General features: G+C 45.5%; 1 protein-coding gene across 1 annotated transcript in view; it reads right to left on the reverse strand.

Annotated features, from left to right (window-relative positions):
* Window positions 1-10,450: 10,450 nt before the first annotated feature.
* BATF (basic leucine zipper ATF-like transcription factor) overlaps window positions 10,451-24,561 on the reverse strand; it is a 22,628-nt gene continuing 8,517 nt past the window's right edge. The window contains exon 3 of the mRNA XM_019640280.1: window positions 10,451-11,026. Coding sequence (XP_019495825.1) covers window positions 10,817-11,026 — 210 coding nt within the window. The 3' untranslated portion in view covers window positions 10,451-10,816. The remainder of the gene's footprint in view (window positions 11,027-24,561) is intronic.

Below are 24,561 nucleotides of genomic sequence, written 5' to 3' on the forward strand. Positions count from 1 at the left end.
AAGCTTCTTCTGCCAAACCATGTCATGGTTAGCTGCCAGAGGTAGAACTCAAACTCTCTGGGTCTCTCTTAAGCTGGGAAGGGGTGATGGAGCCTGGAGGAGGCAGAAGAAAGAAGGGAACGGTTTGTTTCCACAGCTCACCGCTTTTTTCACTAGGTGGCAGCACTAACTCAGGGCTGCTGCGCCCACGGTCCTGGTAGCTGTGCACTCAACCTTGGTGTATAGCTTCAGCTTTGGAGGCAACAAACGTGAGTTTGAGACCCATCTCCGCACTTAACCCTGGACTTCAGGCAAACCATTCAACCTCTTTTGAATCTGTTTCTTAATCTGTGCAGTGGAGATAATAATAGCTCCAAAAATAATAGAGTGAACAGACAATAAGGGAAATATATGATAAATGGCAACCAGTATCATCTCTGCCTCCAACAAGATTAAATAGCATAGTCCCCTTACACCTTCACACATGACCCTTTTTGGGCACCTTTTCCCCTCTTTCAGGAGTGCCCCTGATGCTTATTTAAGGTAAGCACTAGATAAACAGTTTGGAGTCGGGGAATGGGAAGGCAAGGGGAGTGCCCGAAGTGTGATTTTTCTAGAACAAACCCAGCTTTCCCCCTTCCTTCTCTCTTTCTACATTCTCTTCCTCTCCATTTTCTTTCTTCTACCCTGGGATTGACATTTTTATTTACAAATGTGGGTTCACCTGCTCTGTGCCAAGCCCTTGACTAGGCAGGAAGAGGTAGGGCAGCAAAGGGAGAGGACAGCAGAGCTCACAGTCCTGTAGGCACTGAGCTGATACCCAAGTGGCGAGCACCCAGTGCAGTTGAACTGGTTGTTAAAATATTGACATATTTACATTCTGGCCCCTCCCTAGGGCCCCTCCATGCTGCAGTGCAAGCCACAACTTGGCCTGCTCCAACTCCATCAATTCTGAATTTTGAATATTGCTCCCCCACCTCCCCAGCAAGTTAGCTCTGCTCCACACAGAATGAACTAAGGAGGATGGACAGTGCAGCCTGGAGGCTGGGTTGCAAATGCCCACTGATGGTTTTCAACTCAGAGCCTGGAGTTCTTGCCAGAAGCAGTGTGGGTCTTCTCCAGATCAGGCACACCAGAGGCTGGTGCAGTGCTGGCTGAATGCCCAGTTTCGAGTGGTGCTCAGGGCATCCCAGAACCCTCTCAAAAAACAGTCTACTCCTGTTGGCTCCTGAGAATTAGGATCTAGTAGCCCCCACAGCCTCCCTTCCTGGAAAACCCAGGTATGATTCATCATTTCTGAGTTTTAGGTTTCTTTTTTTTTTTTTTATTGGGGAATTGGGGGGATGGGAACAGTGCTGGGGAATTGGGGGAAGGGGAACAAACAAGTTGCTGTCGTTTTGTTCTTCAGGGGCGAGGCAGATCAGTCGCCGGCTTCTGGACGGCCGCTCACTGCGGCTGCTGGCCGCTCACGCTGGCTGCACACGGCAGCCCATGGCAACCCACTGCCACAGGGGCTGCAGCCTCCGCTGTCGCCAGCGACTCACGGCTGCCCAGCTCCAGGTCGAGCTGTTGTTCAGCATCTTAGCTGTAGAGGGCAGTGTCACTGGCCCTCATATGTGGGATCCGAACCGCGGCCCTCTGGTGTCCCAAGCCAGTTCTTAACCATCGCGCCACTCGGCCGGCCCTCTAGGTTTCTTAATAGAAGCTTATACTGGCAACCTTACGGAGGAAGTGAATTTGTTAGAAAGATATTGTACAGCTCAGAATCCAAAGAAAGGATGGAGAAACTGCTCCGAATAAGGCAGGAGCAGGGCAGTTCTCCACCATAGGAGTTCTCTGCTCAGGGATTCATAGTTGGTGTGGAGCCTCCACTATCTTTTGGGTTTTTTCTTTGCTCTACTCAAGAATCAAGGAAAGAGTCTGACTGACTCAGCCTGGGTCACATGATTGTACCTTGGCCAGGTAAGGCAAGGCACCTGACTGATAGTTCTACAAACGGGAAAGAGGCAATTCTTAAAAAGAAAATCAGGGTGCTTTACCAAAAGAAGGAGGAATGGATTCTGACCCTTTTAATCATCAGCATCCCAGGTCTAGGTCACAGTTCAGTGTCACCCCATCTCTAGCCCCCCCGGGGTTAGACCCAGACAGTACTATAAACTACCTGGAGACCACCAGATCCACCCAGTCAGCCCTGGTTCCTCGGGATTGGGGGCTCCTACAGCCTTGTTTCTCTTCTCCCAGGGGATAAACAGTAGGACACAAACATCTGCGGGAGCCATAGGCAAGTTTAACTTAAAGTAGACAAGCCTACTATAAGAGTTCCTTCCTTCCTTCCTCCCTCCCTTCCTTCCTTCCTTCCTTCCTTCCTTCCTTCCTTCCTTCCTTCCTTCCTTCCGTCCTTCCTTCCTTCCTTCCTTCTACCAAAAATATTAAGTGACTGCTATGCTGGGCACTAGGCATATAGAAGTAACCAAGACAGAAACAGTCTCTACCTTTGCTCATGAGTTAGTGAATGGCCTGTTTAGACAGCCATTCAACTGTCCACCATTAGTCACCACTGGTGGCTTTGTCCATGATATGGGTGGATGTCGTGACTTTATCCATCTCCCCATGACCAACATGGCTGTCATATTTCAGGCTCCAGCTGAAGAGGCTGCTGAGGAATGTGTTCTCTTCCTTTCTGGGTCAGAGGATTGGCTTATAGACTGTGCATGTGTGTGTGTGTGTGTGTGTGTGTGTGTGTGTGTGTGTGTGTGTGTGTTTGTGTGTGTATGTGTGTGTGTGTAAGGGCAGGGGCATGGAGAGGCAGCTAGGCAGGCCAGCTTCCATTGGACACTATCATGAAAGCAGGATTTTGAGGAGTAGGACAGAGGCTGCTGAGGGTAAAGAGAGGTGAAGGTCCTTGTACAGAGCCCTGTTCAGGACTCTAGCCTGCTTCTACTTTGATCCTGGTCCTTGCCTCTATCTGTGACATATTGATACAAGAATAAAAAGGTAGATGATATTGTAACTCAAGCGTAACAGTTCATCACCTAGCCTCCTCTGGTCCGTCCTGGGGCTCCTGTCCTCAGTCTCTACCATTGTCACAGGCATGAGTCCCTTTCCCTTGATTCCTGCTCTTGAAAGATCTGATTGATGCTCACTGTCCATATGCTGGTGTCTATGCATATGTTTATTTTGTAACTCCTATTCCATTGTCAGAATAAGAATTGTCCTGGATTGTACATTCTTAGAAGTCAGGCACTCTGCTTCATCCATCCAACCATCCATCCATCCACCCATCCATCCACCAAGTATTTGTTGAGTTTCTACTATGTGTCAGGGTCTTTGCTGCTGTGCATGGGTCTGAGAATACAAAGGTGAACAAAACCTTTGCAAGGTTCTGCCATCATAGAAACTTATGATCTAGGGATGGAGACAAATGTTAACCCAATAACCACAAAGATAAATGTGAAATTTTAGCCTGTTAATGACTATGAAGGAAGGGTATGTGGTGCTATGAAACCATGTGCTCATGGGGATCTTATTTAGTCTGGGGATTGGCCCAAACTTCTCTAAAATGATACAGGCACATTTTGTTTGATTGCACTTCACTTTATTATATATCACAGGTGTTGTACGTTTTACAAACTGAAGGTAAGACCCTCCACCAAAAATTATGACTGGTTTTATCGCGATACTCACTTTATTGCAGTGGTCTGGAACCGAACCTGCAACATCTCCAAGGTATGCCTGTATTTGAAGAAAAGGTAGGAGTTAAATAGATGGAGGGGAAGTACAGGACAAAGAGCGGTCAGTTGACACTGAACAGCAGGAGAAAGATTCTTAAGTAGGAGGGGAGTGAGATGAGCTGGGGGGAAGAGGAGGTAAGGTCTCCGAGGTCCCATCAAGGATTTGGGTCTTCACCTTAACAGTCACCTTGAGTAACTCTAAAACCCCAATCATGCCATGTGCCAGTAGGTAGTTGATAAGCATTTGATGTGTATACTGCTGACTTCCCTGAGAGAAGATGTGCTAATGGGGGTGGGGGTGGGGGCAGGACCCAGTACTGATGTGACTCTCAAGCCAATGCCACTGCTCCAGTCCGGGAACGGAGACCTAGGTCTATGACTGCCCATTGCAAGATGGTTTGGAAAGTTTAGTGTCAGTACCTTAAAATGTCACAAGGTAGAGAAATGAGATATGATGCCTTTCACTTTTTAAGCTGGGTGTTCTCTAGAGAAAACAAAAAGAGGAAATGTCAGGGATGCTCCTGGGCTTTCAAACTTTAGTGTTTATACCCTGTATTTGCTAGGCTTTAAATATCTAAATAGATGTATCTTTAAACAAAAGAATATAACATGTCAGTTTGGGCCAACACAGAAGTTTTAGTTACCTCTCTTTTACCCTCTTCTTCCTTGTCCTCTGTGCACATTAAAAAGCAATGATATAGAAAACAAAGCCAATGTTTACATACTGTGTACATTGACAAGAGTGCTGTTTTCCTAAGCGACTGTGGTTTTAGCATGTTTCTTTAAATCAATTCACTTTTTTTTTAATGAAAGAAAGTTTATTTGTAAAGGAACGTTAACATAAAAATTAAAAAGACTTTCGAAATGAGAGCAAAAAAAGTATTTGAAATCAATAGGACTAGCTATTTGGGAATTATTGATTCAGGCAGAAACCCAAATAATGTTCCAATTAGGAGACAAAGGTAATAGGTATTTAGGAGAAAGGGAAGGGAGCCATTATATCAATAGAAGGAAGGCATTTCTATTGGAGCAGATAACATAGTGATGTTAATTCTAAGCAATGTTTTTAATTTTCAGTTCAGTAGTCATCAGTCCAGTAGTCATAATATCTGCTTTCTTGTTATCTTTGCAAGCAGTGTTTTGAGAGACAATGTTTGTTAGGCCCTGTCCAAAGGTTATTTTGCCCTGTTTTAATATTCCAAAGATTTGAGACACGAGATGTGCAAGGCGGTTTCTCTGGCATGGCAGCTCCAAGCTCCATCTTAAAGAGGCACTGTTTATATTATTGTTTGCACATTATAATACATGGAAAGCCACTAAGCTTATTAGAATAAATATATTCAACTAAGTAAATAGGTTTTATGCAAAGAATACCTCATCGCATCCTGCATCTGGGGCGATTCAGTTGGATTTTGAAAAATGGGTAGAATTTCAAAACCCAAATATGGCATAATAAATTCATGCATCTCCTGCCACCTGGATAAGAATCGCCTCACGCTACTCATGTCAGAATTACCAGGGAATCTTATTAAAAATGAAGATTCCTGAGTCCCACCTACAGAACCACTGAAAAGATGATAAGAGGGATTCTAGGCAGAGGAAACAGCATGAGAGCAAAGGCTTAGTGAAAGGAAAGTGCAAAACACAGTCAAGGAAATGAATTTTTCAGCCCGGCCAGGACACAGAGTTTATTTCTAAGAGCGGAAGGATGGACAAGCATGGCAGGGTAGGTTAGTGCGCTCAGGCCCAGTGCTCTGAAAACACTAGGGCTAGCTGTGGCTTTCTCATCCTGTGCACTACTGATGCTTGGAGCTGGAGAGTTCTTTGTTATGGAGCTTGTCCTGTGAACTGTAGGATGCTCAGCAGCACCCTTTTTCTCTATCCCCTAAATGCTAGTAGCACCTGCCTCCCAAGTTGTAACAATTCAAAATGTCTCCAGACATTGCCCAATGTCCCCTGAGGAACAAAATAACCGCCAGTGGAGAACCACTGAATTGGGGGAATGGTTTAAATTATGTATTTGATTGGTTGTTCTCTTGGCTCCTGCATTAGACAGAATCAGGTAAGCGGTACTCAATAGTGCAATGCATAGTGGCTTAACCAAAACAACTTTTTGACTTTCTCTTGAAAGAAACCCAAGCCTTCCAGAGCTTGTATCATCACATTTCTGCAGCATGACCAGGGACCCAGAATCTCTTTTCCCCCTTTGTACACATGGTTGTCTCTTGTTCCTAAGATGGTTGCCCCATCTCCTACATCACGTCTGCCTTCCAGACAGAAAGAAGGACAAAGGCATGTACCAAATGAGATCCCCCCCCCCGCTTTTAAAGAGCTTTCCTATAAGCCCTACCCAGCAATTTCTGCTTAAATCTCATTGGCCTTTGTCACATGGCCATTCCTAGCTGCAAAGGAGTCTGAGAAATGTAGTCTGTTTAGCCGGGCGTATTGCCATCCCAGGCAAAATGAGGATTCTGCCATAAGAAAAGGGGGAGAATGGCTTTGAGAGGTCAGTTGTCGTCTCTGCCACTGATCTTAACCTTGGTTTCTAGGTACAGCGACAAGCTCAGCAACCTCTCACCAGAAATCTAGCAGGAGCCAGACAAATCTTCCAGGCAGCAAGGAAATTTATCTATGCAAATTTCCCTGGTGAATTCCCCTATTTCTGCCTGCTAGATAGATTCTTTAAACCAGGGTCAAGTTTTTTATTCTATTTTCCTGGCAGTAGATAAACTCAAATCACATGTCAAGCAATTGAAAAGCAAGATTTTTAGGAGGGATATGTCACTATTCCCTTCCCAATCCCATCTCCCATTCCCCTAGTACCCACACAAGGCCAGTGCAGCAGCTGGTCATCCACATGACATGAATCCCATTAAATATCTCCTCTCCACACTTGCTACAAAGCCTAACATGCCACCATTCGGCACTCATTCCTTTGGGTCAGGCATGACTCTCCCAAGGTGCCTCTTAAAATGCCAATCTCCTCTGACAGAGATACAAGATGATTCAATCTTCATCACTTTAGTGTTGGTCTCAGTTCCTGAGCCCTTTCTCCCCTTGAAATTCCTGAGCCTCCTTGGGGCACTGAAACCCGAGAGCGAGAAGGAGGCCAGCGCAGCAGAGAGACAGAGAGTCTGTCTGTCCTGGAGAGAAGTGGGGCACCCAGCTGGCTCCCCTCCTTCACTGTAAAGCTGCAGCCACAACTGGGGCATTGGCTGGAGGTATGAAGAAACACTGCTGGTAAGTTTGGGTCCAGCAGATGGGCAACCCGTGACCTCTGAATTGACTTCACCTCCTTTTCTCTCCCCACCCATACTTCTCAACCTGAAGACTAAGAATCTGGCCTTCCTGTAATTCGCTTTGACATTAACTCAGGGACTAGCACTGCTGGTAAGTGATAAACACCAAGGACGGAAGGTGAGGAAACTAACATTCCCCAGGAACGCTTGTGTCAAAGAGATAGATAACAGTAATGCTGTCAAGCGCCATTTTTTGCTACACAGAGCCTTCCCCTCCTAGCCTGGGCTTTCCAGGCAGACAGCATTGACCTAGATCAGGGTTACAGACTGGCAGGCCTCTGCAGTGCCACCCTGAGACTGGGCAAAAGGGGGCCCTGCTCTGGACTCCCCACATGACAGGGCCCAGCAGTGACCCTCCTCCTGCTATACCACTTCCCACCAGGCAAGGAGTCCTTAGAAGCAAAGGGACATGATGACCCAGAGCCCTCTGTCTGCTTTCAGACCATGGCCACACACCTAGGACACTAGAATCTCCTGCCTGAGGGGCCTGAGCTGCCTTCTAGGAGCTGTAGCCCTCTTCCCCTGATACTTCTTTTCCAGGGTAGACCAGACCACTGGTGTATACACCCCTGGACCCGAGGGGAGGTCCAGAGATGGCTGTCTGTGGGGGAGGGACGTGCATGGAACCCCATCTTGCAAGCTGGTATGTCCACCAACATGAGCGTGAGGCTGCTATGGTACAGGAAGAGCCAGGGGAGGGACCAGACGAGGGGCTGCGCGCTGGGGGCTGCTTCTCCCTGTGTCCCCTTGTGTTGATACAAAGTTCTGAAGCACCTAAGAATTCTAAATTCATAACACCGCCCAGGTTGTTACGAAGATGGATTTGTCAAGGTAGGGAAGGAGAATGTATTCTGTTTAACCTAGTTAACGTATTTTAAAGCTTAATTTACAATGCATAAATATTTAGACGTATGCGATACGGCCTCTGTCTATACTCCTGCCCCAGGCCCTGCAAATTTTAGAGGCAGGCATGCTTTACAAACATATTTTGTTTGATCTGCAGAGTGTTTCAAAAGTTGGAATATTTCCTGTAGAAATTCTAGCTTGGACTTTTTTTTTTTTTGACAAATTGAGAGATCTGGCAACACTGAGCCTGAATTCCCACAAGGCAGCATAGGAAGAAAGGACCAAGGGGGCAGGTAAGCACTCGCCCCCCACACCCCATCCCCCCTCAGCCCCCACACCACCACCACTGCCAATTGTCCTCTGACCAGGGAGCCTCGTGTACTTACGGTGCCTGCCTGGGCCCTGGAGGCATGGAATGTGGGTCCATCGCCCACCAGCCTGAGAGTGATATCCCTGTTAATGGTAGGAGGCTGGGACAGAACCTGGTTGGTGGGACATCTATGATCAAAGCTCTGGAAGTTGAAATCTATTCATACCTGCCCCTCCGTTTGCCCTGTGTGGAGATGAAGTCAGCGCTGGCATTTACCCGAGGCTCAGCCTTCTGCTGCCTCTACCAGACTGATCAGAAAGGAGAAGTGGAACTGCCTGGGGCCACTAGAAAGTGGGGAATGAAAGGGGAAGAGACGTCCTTGCCGAGAGATGGAAACAGGGCACGTGAGCTCTTCATTTCTAGTTCTGACCTGAATGTCATTGAGAAGGTGCCCAGACCAGGTCATGTGTCTCCTGTGGGGGTTTCTTGGGGGGAAATCACAGCACTAGAGAAGGGGTGGGGAGAAAAAAAAAATCTCTGATTGGAAGGAAACCTGCCCCAGCCTCCCATAAGAGGCCAGACCCTGCAGAGCTGGCTATGAAGAAAGCAGGGCCGAAAGTTCTGCTTCTTAAGACTGTGAAAGAAAAAGGAATTATTTTCCATGCATGCGACATCTGAAGCGACCACTGGCTTCTTTGCTCCCAGTTAACACAGGAAAAGAGCTACCCAGGGCATTAGCTACCAAAAATTAGCTCCAGGCCCTGGAGAAAGTGGATGGGAAAGCCCCTCCTTGGGGGGGCCACTCATCCCAGACCCACGCATCGGAAGAAGAGACCCATTTACCAAGTTTTGTTAGGAGACCAATGGTTAAAATGCCAGATTCTGCATTGGAAGCAATGCTGATACTTGGGGAACAAAAATCAAAACAACGACAAAAACCAGATAAATAACAAAGGCTCTGAGCCCGGTTCCCACACACTGGGCATCTACGGGCATTGGCTTCAGAGGTGAGGGGCCCAACAGTGGCAATGCGCTTTCAGAACCCCTTGCATTAGAACCCTCCCATAGATGGGCCACAAGGAGGTCATGTGACAACACGCAAGGTTGCAGCTTTTCTGGGCCTCTGCAGAGTTTAGTACTCACACTACTAGCCCAGTACTGGAATAATCCCAGTGAGGTAGGAGAAACTTGGAAGGGAGAAGGTCAGAGTTGAGACCTTGCTTGAAACCAACCAGAGCTGTCGGCCAGCAGGTTGAGGAGGTGCTGGCGCAGAGAATCAGGCCTGCTCCCCTCGTTTGCCCTGTGGTCACCACACCTTAAGATCGCTGCCTGCAGGGAGGCAGGTGGCTGGCAATGGCCGTCCCTCTGAAGGACCAAGAGATGAGACTGAGGGCAGCTGCTGAAGGGGCTGAATCAAACAGCTCCTGTAGCAATCCCTGTCCCTTTTGTCCCCAGCTGGCTCCGCAGGGGCCGTGTGCGTGGGCAGGCCCTGCCAATTCTCTTGGGCAGCAGTGCGGGTAAGGCTGCAGCCTGCAGGCCAGCGGGCACTCAGCCTGGGAATCTCTAAGGAGCAGGTGGACACCAGAGCAGGGCAGCCAGGGCACGCGGGTTTCAGGCTCTGCCAAAACCGTCCATTTGAAGCCCTGAAGATAACCTGGTATTACCTGAGCCACTGCCTCCCTCAAACTGTGCTCAAAATGGCAGGCTGCAGAGCCTCGTGAAGCCAGGTGAAGTTGTGTGTGCTTTACCATAGCTCCCTAAGGGAGGTGGAGTCTTCAGCAGGACATGTAGACCCACTGGCAGAAATGTGCCTGTGTCCCGAAGGCCCAGGTTGCCCCATGAGGGCATGAGGAAAGCATTGCCTTACATGTGAGGTATTGCCCTTGTGTTACTAGAATTCCTCACACCGGGCCTGGCGCACCGCATTATCCAGGGTCTGGACAGAGCTGAGTAAGAGTAGTTGTGTGGGTGGAAAGGAGAACCTCGACCTGAATGACCATTCCACCCAATGGCATCTTGCACTGGTCCTTCTCTCTGTCTAGAGAGTGACCCCCTGACAATGTAGAAAGCATGAGGCAATGAGGAATAGGAGGGAGGTCATGGTGAGGTGATTTGGGGAGGACATTCAAGAAGATGCCCATAAGGAGCATTGAAGATTGTTTGAAAATCCCAGCTTCCCACGTAGATGAACAAACCTCCAGAGTTTTAAGGGCTCTTAAGGCCAAGAACAGAAGAAAGCCCCAGCTCCACAGAATTTAAGGCTTCAAGGGATAACGTAAAAGAGGGAAACTGCCTTACCAAATTGGTTTCTTTGAAGACATTTATTTAGAAAAATAATATTTCTTTTGTCTTTTCTCTCTGTGCCCCAAGTCTTAGGCTGTTTGCTTGATGCAACTCTGGGTTGGGCGTCCCACCCATGTAGGGGGTCCAGCACATGCTGCTGGGCCGCCACCTTGCCGGGAGGCCTCACACACTTCCAGCTGCTATAGTCTTGTGCTTAATCCTTCTCCAGGCCTCTGTGCCCATGTCTACAAGTAGACAGAGGGCTCTGAGGAACAAGTGCAGCCTGGCTACTGTCCATGTGCTCCTTCTGAGGCCTGTCGGAGTAGCTGGGGGCATGGGATTCTTCTCTTCCCCGACTCTGGGAAAGCTCAGGGCTGGAAGCGCGGGGAGCTGACGTGAGGCTGGTGGAAGGCATGGGCGCTGTACACCACCTCAGGAGGTGAAGGCGTGCTGGTGGCCAGCACTGAGCACAGGGGCTCGTGGCTGCTGAGCACTGACGTGAAGTACTTCATCTCCTCTGTGAGCTGCTTGATCTCCTTGCGCAGAGCCGCGTTCTGTTTCTCCAGGTCTTCACTCTCCTGTGAGGGGGAGGGATTGGCATTGGAGATTAATGTCAGGGCAGGCCCCAAGATTGAGGAGGGGGTTAGCAGGAGGAGTCCAGATTAGACTTGACACTAGCAGTCATGGTGCAGGGCATCGGTGAATCTGTGTGCACATGTCAGTGTGTACGCATGTGCATATTTGTATGTGCTGTATGAGTGCATTTGCACAAGCATGTATTTATCTGTGCATGCATGTGCATAGGTATTAGGTTGAACTATATGAACTTGCTGATGTTTTCCTGTTTTGATCTATAAGAATGGCAGTTTCAGATGGTCCCAACTAATGTGTGAATGGAATGCAAGTGTGAATTTTTGTGTGAGTGTGCTCCTTTGAGCATATATGTGCATGGGTCTCTGTGAGTGTGTAAATGGGTGAGAGCGGCAAGTGTATGTCTTGGGAAACAGGGTGTGGCAGGCCAGAGCCTGAAAAAGTGGAAAAGAGTTGATGAGAACATCTCATACTGATTTCACTCTTTTCCACTCTATGTTATACCATGCGTTTTCCAAGCGTTTGCATCTTATGACTGGAATCCATGGTTAATTTGTCTGTGTCACCCAGATTCTAGGCACTTGGGGTCTTAAGTAGTAAATGGCCAGTGTCCACCACAGTGTTTGATCCCACTCTGTTCTGCTCACCCAAGAGCCTGTTGCACAGCATTCTGGGTGTGTCCCAAGAACCTGTGCTGCCTCTTTTCCAGAAACACCTTGCCCCCGTTGCTTGAGAACCCATCAGATACATGCTGATGGGGAAAACTCAGGGTAAGTACTGATTACTGATCCTATCATTAATTAATCAACGGTTATACTCTGGAATTAGTATTTACTGGGAACAATCCCACCTTCAGAAAACCCAGGGGAATTGGATTTCCAATGTGCTTTTAAGGCTCACATTCCTTGACTCCATCAAACAAACCTTTTTTGCTAATCATTGGTGGCCACAGAGGAAGGGAAAATGGCACTGGAAATGTAAAACACTTCCATTTCAGTTTAAAAAGAAACCTAATATTTGGAGTCCAGGTCTTATTGTTCTAGTTCTGTTTGATTTCGGTCAGCATTTTCCGAACTTACCATGTCATTAGAATTCATTCAAGGAGTTGTTTAAAAAATATAGTTTCAGGCCCTTCCTCAAATCTAGAGATGTAAACTGGAGGGGTTTGGGATTTGGGGTAAATTATGGGAATCCAAATTTTTAACAAGTGCCGTAGGTTATTCTAATGATCAGGCAAGTTTGAAAACACTAGTTAAATATATTAAAATTGTTTTAACTATCCACACACTTATTAAGTGCCTGACACATAGTGTGTATGAACTCAAAATGTTTATTGATTGGCTGATAATATCAACTACTACTGAACTAAAAGTTGACTCAAAATTATGATGGGCAGTGAGGAGATGTAAGATAACTTGGCATTTAAAATTTGCCTTACATAATCCACTAGGAGCATGAGCTGCAGGCTAATGAGAGAGGTAGTTACATTGCCAGTTGCCTTAACCCATGCATCTGGTTAAGTGGTGGAGGAGCTTATGAATGTGCCCTTAGCCATCAAGCCAACTTCCATCCGTTTATCAAAGACAGATTTGAACACGCTCAGCCTCAGCCTGGCATTTCCTGTATGTGGCTTTGAGCTAGAAAATGTGCCTAGGTCAGTACACAGGAAACCCTCATCTCTAAAATAGGATGGGGTATTGAGGGGGAGAGGGTGTTGGATATCAAGAGCCATAATGGTGGATCAGGGGCACTGGCTGCTTTTTCTGTAAGGCATGGCTGGCTGGCTGGCTCCTTTGTCTTACCATTTGGTTGTTTACGGGCACATCCCAGAGAGAGGGCATCCCCTCTTTACCGAAAGGTAAGATAAAGCAACACATGAGACTGGGGGTTGTTGGTAAGACGGGAACTGGGGGCTGGGAGTCCTGGCCCCTTCCTCTAGCCCTTTTCCTCGCCCCCTCTGAGAGTTTCCACTGGTGACAACATTTACTGTAAATTCTGAGCTCCGCAGAGCCTGGGCAAACCCCGAGGCAGAAGGGAGGGGCAGGGTAGGCGGGTGCAGGGACCAACCGCTCTGACCTAGAGGCAGGCCTAGCTTTCGGGAAGTAGCAGCAGGTTCTTTCTCCCTAATCAAGCTTGGCTGAGCTCTCTAGCTTTCTCACCTCCCTCTCCCTGCCCCTTGGCTTGCAGACCCCAGAGCTCTTGGCGGGGGTTCATAACCACGGCTGCCTCTAACCAGAAAACCGCCCCTATGACAAGAAACTCTATGCTATGGGAAGCAAGACTGCTTCCTGCTAGGGCCCCAGAGAAACCAGCATTGCCAGCCCAGGGACCATGCAGTCAGCCAGATGCTTACAAAAGGAAGAGTTTGACTTCCCTTTTGGGAGGAAACGGCCGATGGGGCCTCATCTCTCCACATCCCCACCTCCCATTGCTAGGTCCACTCTGACCCTCCCTGGGGCAGTCATGCCCTGGAAAGGGCTCACACAGGAGCATCTGGCAAAGGCGGCCATGGGAGCAGCTGTTTACCCAGAGGTACAATGATCACATCCCCTAACTTCCTAATGGGTGCTGGAAACCTAGAACTCAGTGAGAGAGAAGAGAAAAAGAATATTTGGCAAGAAAATTTTGGCTTCTAACACTCATGCCTTCTGCTATAGTGGAGGAGGGTGGGCCTGCATTTGGGCTTCCATGTAACCCGCTCTCTACTTTTCAGGATTCATTTACATCCTTCAGCTCCTTACAATAACCCTCTGAGGTGGATATGAAAGGCCAGCTGCTATCATTCTCCCCACTTTATAGATGAGGCCAACTGAGACTCTGGGACAAACCTACTCCTCCCCTACTCCACCTACCCCCAACCTCCACCCCAAATGCCTACAGGCTGGTTGCAGCAGCTGCTAGAGAAAGGGCTATAGGATTTACCTCAAGGAACTTAGTTTCTCATAGGCCCAGAAACTGAGTGAGTGTTTGATCCAAAGCCCCATAACAACACAGGGGCACAGCCTGGCTTGGCTTGGGGCTTTCCCCTGCTCAGCCCTGGGCTCTTTCTAGCATACTCAACTGCTTCTCCTGAGAGACTGGCGACTCAAGTGACTAAAGATCACTAAGAAGTCCTTGGCTGGCCTTAGTCACCCAAGAGAAAACTGGATCTCGGTTTGGGAGATCCTTAAGTAAAACACAGTACAAGGTCCCTGAGTCAGTCACACTCTTCCAATCACAGAGCTGGTCATCTGTCTCCTGCCCTGAGTTCTGAGGGAATCTCCTATCCAGCTACTCTGCTAGAGCGCTAACTCCAGGCTAGACCTTCTTCCAGATGCAGAGCAAGGTGATAACAGTGGGCTCCATCAGTGGTAACAGGGCACAGGGGTCCTGGGTCCTGGTCCTGATTGGGTGACCCTTTCTGAGCCATTGCCTCACTTTAAAACAGGAAGACTGGACCAAAACAGTGACTCTCAACCTTGGCTACACATTGGGATCAGTGGGACCTTCTGGGGAGCTTTAACAATACTGATGCTTGATGTGGACTTAGTCTGGGGTGCAGTCTGCGCATGGGTTGTTAGAGACTCCCCAGGGGATTCTAATGTGCACTGAATGTTGAAAGCCACAGAATTAGATTTCCAAGCTCTCTTCAATTCTTGAATATTTCAGATTCCAAATTGACTACCTGAGTGTATTAGCAAACTAGAGCCTCTAACCCCCACCTGTTGGGAAGGAGAGAGAGACAGAGAGAGAGACAGAGACAGAGAGAGAGAGAGAGAGAGAGAGAGAGCCTGCTTGTGTGTGCCCTGGGGCCATCAGTATGTAGACTCAATGAATATGAGAAAGATTAATAGAAACCAAATTTTTAAAAGAATAATGGAGGGCTGGCCGAGTGGCTCAGTTGGTTAAGAGTTGGCTTAAGAGCACGAGCTCTGAGCAACAGGGCCTCCAGTTTGATTCCCACATGGGCCAGTGACACTGCGCCCGAGCTGAGCTGTCACTGAGCTGCCAACAAGTGGCAGGATGGCTCAGCTGGTGTAACAACAAGATTGCCTGTTCAACGGTGGGCTATGCCCACCCACAACTAAGACTGAAGTCGGCACCTTGAGCTGAGCTGCCGCCCAGATGGCTCAGTGGATAGCACATGCGCTCTTAACAACAAGGCTGCTGGTTTGACTCCTGCATGGGATGGTGGCTACGCCCACCTGCAGCTAAGATTGAACACAGCTTAGAGGCCACGAGCTGCCGATGGGAAGCCAGGTGGCGGCTGGCGCCCTCCACAACGAAGATTGAAGAACAACAACTTGGCTGGTCCCCTTCCCCAATTCCCCAACACTGTTCCCCTCCCCCAATTCCCCAATAAAATCTTTAAAAAAAAAAAAAAAAGAAGAATCAAGCTTGACTTAATAATAACTAACATTTATTGAATGCTACCATGTGCAAATAACTCTTTTAAATACATTACAGTTATCATTATATTTAATCTTTGCAACAACCCTATATCATAGATAGTATTATTATGCAAATTTTGCAAAAGAGGAAAACCAAAGGTACAGAAAAGTTAAGTAGATTGTTCAAGGTCACACAGCTTGTAAGTTGCAGCACCAGTACTGAATTCAGGCAGTCTGGCTTTAGGGGCTGTGCCCACCATCCTTTCTTGCCTTTCAAGTCTGTTTAAGTCTTACGATATTTGATAATTATCTCTGGCGAGGTCTTAGCCCAGTTGGCTTTCCAGTTTCATATTCCCCCTTTTCCTACCTCATGCAAATCCAGATGCTAATGTTCACCATTCACCCTCACCTGTGGGGTTACTTGATACCATTCCTATCATGATGTACAAACAGCTTGGGGGTGGCTAAGGAGGAGGCTTCATGGGGGTGTGGGAACATTCTGGGGAATTCCCTACTGGAGGGGCCAAGGAGGGGGTCACTCAAAGAGCTCTTGAATGATGGGGAATCCCCAGGCAGGTCCCTTACCCACAGGGAAGCCAGCTGGGACCAAGGCCAAGGACAGGCTTTCACCCAAGGCTCTGGCAGGGACTCTCCGGGCATTCTGAGCAGGCTTGGTCCTCCTTCCTGCTAGCTCTGGTTTAGTGCCTTGACCTTCTCCTTGAATTTTCTAATCACAGTTTCCAGAAAGGTGAAAATAGCTCCTGTGAGTTTTTTTTAACAGCACATGAAGTCATTTATTGGTAGGGTGGTGACCTTTTAGCTCTCACCCACACTCGAATACAAAATTGGTGTGTGAAGCTTCTATCCCTCATGCTCAGTTATACGTTCAATCTCCAGCAGTTACTAACCCCTGTCCACCAAATGCATATATAGGGTAGAGCCCACCATTCCAGAAGTCTGTGAACTGAGAGATAGGACATTGCCCAAGCTGTAGTGGGATCTATGCCTACCTCTCCCACTAGTCCTGGGGAAATTAGCCCTAATTCCTGTCTCTCACCTCATGAGGAGAGTAAAGGAGTCACTAAACCACAGGTCTTTGCACTGAATAATGTACACGTCTGATTCTGGAGAAATCTTCACTTTCATGCCTTGAAGCTAAAGCTCTAGGACCACCAATGCTCTCATCATCAACTGATGCTTAGCCATACCAGCCATGTCCTCAGGGCCCTGTCTCAAGTCCAGTCACTTATCCCTTGGCTTTCAAGACTATGACATTGACCTAATATGTGAGAAACACTACCGGTTGGTTCACTCAGCATCTATCCCAAACTCCGTCCCCTTACTTTCCTCTGGAGAAGCTGGGAAAAGAATTCCTTAACTACCCAAATTCCCTTCCTGCTAGGGGTAACCAACCATGTGACAAATTTTGACCAATGAGATATAAGCAGAAGAACCTGAAGGGTGGAGCTTCCCTTCCCAACTAAAAAGGCAAAGCCTCACCAGGACAAAGGTCACCCTCCCTCAGCACAGACTGATGCCTGCAGGTTCAGCAGCCATCTTGCAGCCTTCAGGATGAAAGTCACATACTGAGGATGGCTGCGCAGGGAGACACAGAGAAGGAGCTTGGTTCTTTGATGATATCCTCGCACTAACTGGGGCCTGTCCACGTCTGAACTTCTTGTTATGTGAGAAACATAAGCTGTGGCATATCAATGCCACTGTCTGATAGTTTTCTATTACTTGGAGCTGAATGCCATCCTGACTGATACCTCAAGTTAGGAAAGTTATCACTTCAAGCCTAATTCTGAAAAACAAACAATGAATAATTGCCATTAGCACAAAAGGTTTGAGTGAGTGAGTTTGTTTGTTTGTTTGTTTGTTTGTTTGTTTGTTTGTTTGTTTTAAGCTGCCTGGCCTCTGGGACAGAGTGGGTACATACCCACATAATTGCCCCCCTCACACACACTCCACACAGCCTGCCACATGTTCCTGACAGACTTCAAATGTCACTGCTCCCCAACTCTCAGCCCTGGCTGCACACTGCAGCTACCTGAAGAGCTTTAAAAAAGTCTTAATTCATGGACTTCACCCCTGAAAGATTCCAATTTAATTGTTCTGGAGTAGGTCTTCAGGCACCAAGATTTTAAAAAATACTTTCCAGGTGAGCTAAGGGAGCAACTAGCTTGAGAATCACGTCCATAGCTGATTCGTCTTAAAAATAATATAAAAATATAAATATATACAAGGTTTAATTTTATTACATTTATTTTAGTATATATGGATATATTTAATGTTTTTTATTTTATTAAATGTATTTTATAATATATAGTATCAATAACATAAATAGAACACAAAGAACTTTAAAGAGGTGGAAGAACATTTGTCTAAGTCAAAAAATTTTTCTAAAAGTTACTGCCTATTTAAGTAAAGTGCATTAATATTGCTATTACATTATACTTGGTGAAAACCATTGCAATTAGCCCAGAAGAGTTCATTTTTAAGATGGAAATACAAGAGGTAGGGCACCTATTTGAATTTCACTAATTATAACTTTATCAAACTAGTTACGGATTGTTGGGCTCCGTGAAGGTAGGGACTGTCATTGCCTTCATTGTTTTGTCCTCAGTGACTAGGACAGTACCTGGCACACAGTGAGTGTTCAATAAAATCATGTTGCTTGACTGCCAACTTGGAATCTGTAATCATTTGCCAAAACCTGAGGCCTGCAAATGAAGAGTCTACTAAGTAAATTTATGATGTCCACAAAATTTCCCAGGAGTGTTTAACCAACCCTTTAAGTACTTCAATAGCTTCTATTTTGTAACCCTAGGATATTTACGAGTGTAAGAGATTCATCTTTCTAAAAAAGTTCAGGTCAAGCCCCTGCTTAGCAACACTTGTTCCCCGGAGTGGCAGAATTATACTATCTTTAGTACGCTGTATACAATTGCCCTAGCTCAAACTTGACCTTCCCCACCATACCAAATGAAGGAGACCTGACCAGCTGCAGTAAAAAACCAAGGAAATAGTGTTCTTAAAAATTTAGATGGGCCGGCTGAGTGACTCAGTTGGTTAAAAGTTGGCTTAAGAGCACGAGGTCTGAGCAACAGGGTCACAGGTTCGATTCCCACATGGAATGAGCTGTCGCTGAGCTGCCAACAGGTGGCAGGATGGCTCAGCTGGTGTAACAATAAGATTGCCTGTTCGATGGTGGGCTATGCCCACCCACAACTAAGACTGAACACAGCACCTTGAGCTGAGCTGCTGCCCGGATAGTTCAGTGGATACAGCGTGCGCTCTTAACAACTGCTGGGTTCGACTCCCACATGGGATGGTGGCTACACCCACCCGCAACTAAGATTGAACACAGCACCTTGAGCTTAGAGGCCACAAGCTGCCAATGGGAAGCCAGATGGCGACTGGCACCCTCCACAATGAAGACTGAAGAACAACAACTTGGCTGGTCCCCTCCCCCAGTTCCCCAATAATATCTTTAAAAAAAAAATTTAGAAACAACTGGAAAGCAGGCCATGGTTTTTTATATATGAAGATACATCCGATATCCTCATCTGATTGATTTATAGGAAAATGCCAGACTCTCTGCATTAAACAAATGAATAAGTACAACCTTCTCCCCAATGCAAAACAAACAAAATGTACAATATTGTTTTGTTTTTGCATTTGCTCTCTCATTTAACTCTCAAACAGCCCAGTGAGGGCTGTTGCTTCCCATTTTGTAGATCAGAATCTAGGTTCAGATATATCCCCCAACCAGGATTTGAATGAGTTTTGTTTTCCTTTACCTGGTTCCTGTTTCATAGGGCACAATCGCCTTATTCCTGTGCAACTCCTCACTCCTTCACTGTTCCCAGCCCCACAAGGCATCTTTCTGACCCGTGACTGGCTACACTCAGTTTGGCCTCAAGGCTCTGCTGGAAGCACCCTTTCCCTAGATCTTCCCAATCTCTTCTTCTTTGACTCATATTTGATCTCAATGTCAGGGACTCAGAAAGGCCTTCCCTGTTCATTGTCCCTATTTCCACCCCTTAGTCACTTTCAACCTTGCACTCTTTGATTTTCTTCAAAGCACTCTTCACTTTGTGTGATTAGCGTGTTCATTTATTCGTCTGTTTATTTTCCAGCCTGACTTCCAACTGGATGTAAGGTCCATGAAATCAGGGTTTCAGTCTGTCTTGTCCATGCTGTATTCTCAGCGCCTAGAACAAACTGTACTTGGCACATTGGAAGCTATTAAATACTTGTACAGCAGAATGGATAATTTCTGCTGACATTAGCTCTAGTACTAGGAGTATGGCCTTTGCTTTCATAATTTTCTGGACCACCCCATCCCCTTAGCATTAGGGCATTTTCTTGTGCCAGCTGAGTACCCAGAAAATATTTTAGTTACAGGGTCCTCAGGTTCAGGAAATTGCAGGCCCTGGGACTCTGGTCCCCTCTGCTTGGGTCTGAACTTCATCACTGCTCTTGAATTTTACTTAGTCGCCCTCCTTTGTTCCTCTAAATTAGGGTGACCAGATGTTTACTGGGACAGTCCCAGTTCATATCTATTGTCTTGGCATAATTTTTACAAGTGCCCCTTTTCACTCTCAAAAGTGTTCCCATTTGAAGGATAAATGATAAGATCCCCTACCAAAACCTGACCCCTAAACTCTAGCTCAATGACATCCAGTGTTCTCATCCTCAGTTTGCTCCAGAGTTCACTCAGCTCTCTATTTGACCTCTTTCTTATGTATTTAAATAAAACATATACAGAATAACTATGTTAAAGATTTTCTTAAAAGTTATACACGACCGTGATCGCAGTCTTCTCACATAACGGTTTTCATTTGTATATATTACCATCTTGTCCTTTTTCACAAATGTGAAAATACCTATTTTTATAAAATCTCAATCATAGTACATCTACAATATCTATTTTCCTTTCTGTCATAATTTTGTCATACTTACATAATCACTATAATTACAATTTTTATGGCTACATCATCAAATGAATGATCCACAATTAACTTAAAATGGTTTTCTAATGTTAGACATTTTGGTTGCTATCAAAATGTTGTTACTATAAATAATGCTTCAAGTGAATCATACTAGTTGTTGGTTTTTGTTCAGTAATTTGCTAGGATAAATTCCTAGGAGTGAGATTACTGGGGCACAGGGCACAATCAGCCCTCCAATGTACGGTAAGTATTACTGTCAAAGGGTTATATACTCATAAGATGTACAACGTCACCAGCAGTGAATCCATATACCAATTTCACTACAACCTCATTGGCAGTTAGGTGTTATAATTTTAAATAATTTATTCTGCCATCTGGCTTTTTGAAGGTTTCTTAATTTCATTTTAATGTTACAAGTTATCAGTTTACTAAGGAGGAAGAACATTCTATGTGTTTGTTCCCTAGGACAACATTCTCAACCAGGGGCAATTTTGCCCCCCAGGGAACATTGGGCAATGTTTGGAAATATTTTTGATTGTCACAGCTGGTCGGCTGAGGTGGTGCTACTGGCATTAATGGGTAGATTTCACAATTTCCAATACACAGGACCGTCCCCCAACCCTACACACACACACACACACATACACACACACACACACACACACACACACACCAGAGAATTATCTGACTCAAAATGTCAATAGTTCAGAAACCCTTGGTATGTATTGTTTTCACAATCAGAATAAAAAATGGGGCTATTTTCATTTTGGTAGGAAGAATGTTACAAAAGCTTTATGTTCATAGCCTCTGCCGACTTATCTATTGGAGTCTTGATGTTTGTTTTTTTTTTAAAAAAGAATATTTTTTCTATAGTATAAATATTAAATCTGCATTTATTTCATTTGATGCCAATATTTTCCCCAATATGCCCTTGTCCTTTTAATTTTGGATTACAACTTTAAGACCTTACAAAGAAACATTTAAATTTCAGCCCCTCTCAACCTTGGGCTCTCTTTCTCTGTTCTCTTGCTTGCTTGGGGTCTGTTGCTGAGGGCATCTCCACAATTCACAGGTTCTGGTTAATGGCCTGCTTCTTGCCGTACTCTTTGCAAAAGGAAATGTGAGAGCAACCTGAGCTGCATAGCAAAGTCCTGTTTGGCGATGTGGGGAAAACCAAATGGTGGGGGAGGCGAGAGGTTTGGGTTCTTGTGTGTCCTTAAGAAAGACATCAGTGTCCTCATCGGTAACACAGCAGGTTGGCATGAAGCATCTCTGAGTTTCCTTTGAATTCTGTGATTCTATACACAAGGGAGTGTGACCATAATTGTTGTCACTCCCTCCACAAGCGGCCATGTGGACCCATGACAGGATCCTCTAGAGATATCTCACAATCTGAAGGGGACTTTGTGCTGTGGTACCCATCTATGCCTCCTAGGAAGCACAGAGCCAGGATGAGTCCTGCAGAGGAGACTCAGAAAAACCCCAAGCTGCATAGGCACAGGCTCTTTGGGGAGGCTCCCTCATTCTTTTGAAGAGAAAGAAGTCTGGGTGCTGTTGAGGACAGCTTCATGAAGACATCTGCTGCGTGGGCTGCCATCACCTTGTGACCTGCTACTTGTAATCCCATTTGGACAGAAAGTCTTTATAACGTCAAGACAGGTGTGGAGCTGGCCTCCTTTCAAATATGCCTCCCAAACTTAACCACACTGACCCATCTTCAGTGGGACAAGCAGTTAGAGGTGGTAGATTGCCTTGACATGTTTTTCCTTCCCAAATTAAAAGTCTAATTTTTTTTAAGTTGGCTTTGATATCATTATTGTTATTATTATTATTATTTATTAGTTTCAGGTGTACAAAACAATGCAATAGTTATCCTTTTCACCCCTCACAAAGTGACAACCCCTCCATCCACTGCCCCCCATCCCTGATATCATACATATCTATTACAATTCCATTAACTCCATTCCCACACTCTACTCCACATCCCGTGACTATATATGTATTAAGTTATAGTTGACATATAAAACAGCAGCTTCAGATGTACCATGCAGTGGTCAGGCCTCTACGCCGTCTATGAAGTGGTCTCCCTAACAAGACATGAATCCATCTGACCCTCTAAAAAATATTTCCAACATTATTGATTATATTCCCCAGACTGTATTTTCTATCCCTGAGGCAATATTGTAGTTACCAATTTATGTTGTCTCGTCCCTTCCCCTTCTCCCTCATCCCCACCCCCGTCCCATCTAGCAACCATCAGTTTTTCCTCTGTGTCTCTGAGACTATTTCTTTTTACATTATTTGTTTATTCAGTTCTTTAGATTCCACATATAAGTGAGATCATATGGTATTTGTCTTTCTCTGACTGGCTTATTTCACTTAGCATAATGTTCTCTAGGTCCATCCATATCGTCCCAAATGATATGATTTCCTTCTTCTTTATAGCGGAGTAATACTCCATTGTGTAAATGTACCACAGTTTCTTAATCCAGTCATCTACCAATGGGCATTTCGATTGTTTCCAAGTCTTGGCTATTGTAAATAGCGCTGCAATGAACATAGGAGTGCATATATTTTTTCGAATTAGTGTCTTGGGTTTTTCTGGATAAATACCTAAGAGTGGAATTGCTGGGTCATAAGGTAGTTCCATTTCCTGTTTTTTGAGATATCTTCATACTGATTTCCATAGTGGCTGCCTCAATCTGCAATCCCACCAACAGTGCACGAGGGTTCCCTTTTCTCCACAGCTTCGCTAGCACTTGATTGTTGATTTATTGATGATAGCCATTCTGACGGGGGGTAAGGTGGTATCTCATTGTGTTTTTTATTTGCATTTCTCTAATGATTAGTGAAGCTGAACATTTTTTCATATGCCTGCTGGCCATCTGTATGTCCTCTTTAGAGAAATGTCTCTTCATATCCTCTGCCCATTTTTCAATTGGGTTGTTTGGTTTTTTGGTGTTGAGTTGAATGTTTTATAAATTTTGGATATTAACCCCTTAACAGATATATCATTGACAAATATCTTCTCCCATTCAGTAGGCTTCCTTTTTGTTTTATTGATGGTTTCCTTTGCTGTGAAAAAACTTTTAAGTTTGATGTAATCCCATATGTTCATTTTTTCTTTTATTTCCTTTGCCCGTGGGGACGTATCAGTAAAAATATTGCTCAGGGTAATGTCTGCAAACGTACTCCCTATATTTTCTTCTAGGAGTCTTATGGTTTCAGGTCTTACATTTAAGTCTTTAACCCATTTTGAATTTGTTCTTGTATATGGCATAAGGAGGTGGTCCAATTTCATTTTTTTGCACGTGTCAGTACAATTTTCCCAGCACCATTTATTAAATAGACTAAAATAGTCTAATTTTTTATTCTGATTGAGAAAACAGTATACATTCACCATAAAAAAAGAAAAATTACAGAAAAGTAAGCTACTCAAAACTCAACCACTAAGAAATAACCACTGTTAGCATTTTGGAGAATATCCTTCTAGATATCTCTTTATGCATGCAAATATGCCCCAAAGCCACAAATTTTACATTAACAGGATTATGCTCAGAATACTCTTTGTAACTTGCTTTTTTCACTCAATGCTATGTCATTGACATCTATCTGTGTTGACAAATACAGATCTTATTGTCATTTTTAGTGCTAGCGTAAAATTCTAGTGTATGAATGTCTCATAATATGCTTTATCTCTTAATGTTGGGCATTTGTACAATTTTGTAGTATTGATAAAATGTTCACTGTTCACAAACAATGATGAATTGAGCATCTTTGTGTATCATTTTTTCTTCAAACTCTTGTAAGTGGAATTGCTGTGCCAGAGTATTCATGTGTAAGATGTTAATATTTATTGCTATACAGCTTTCTTTTAAAAAATGTTTCAAGGGCCGGCTGAGTGGCGCAGGGATTAAGAGCTGGCCTGGGATGCCAGAAGACCCTGGCTCGGATCCCACATATGAGGGCCAGTGACACTGCCCTCTACAGCTAAGATGCTGAACAACAACTCAACCTGGAGCTGCGCTGCCCTGAGTCGCCGGCAATGGTGTAGGCTGCAGCCACTGCTGCAGTGGGTTGCCATGGGCTACCCTGTGTAGCCAGCAGCCAACGTGAGCAGCCAGCAGCCGCAGTGAGCAGCCGTCCAGAAGCCGGCGACTGATCTGCCTCACCTGGGAAGAGCGCAATGATGGT

The sequence above is a fragment of the Hipposideros armiger genome, unplaced genomic scaffold (assembly GCF_001890085.2).
Source record: "Hipposideros armiger isolate ML-2016 unplaced genomic scaffold, ASM189008v1 scaffold_49, whole genome shotgun sequence".
Classification (NCBI taxonomy): domain Eukaryota; kingdom Metazoa; phylum Chordata; class Mammalia; order Chiroptera; family Hipposideridae; genus Hipposideros; species Hipposideros armiger.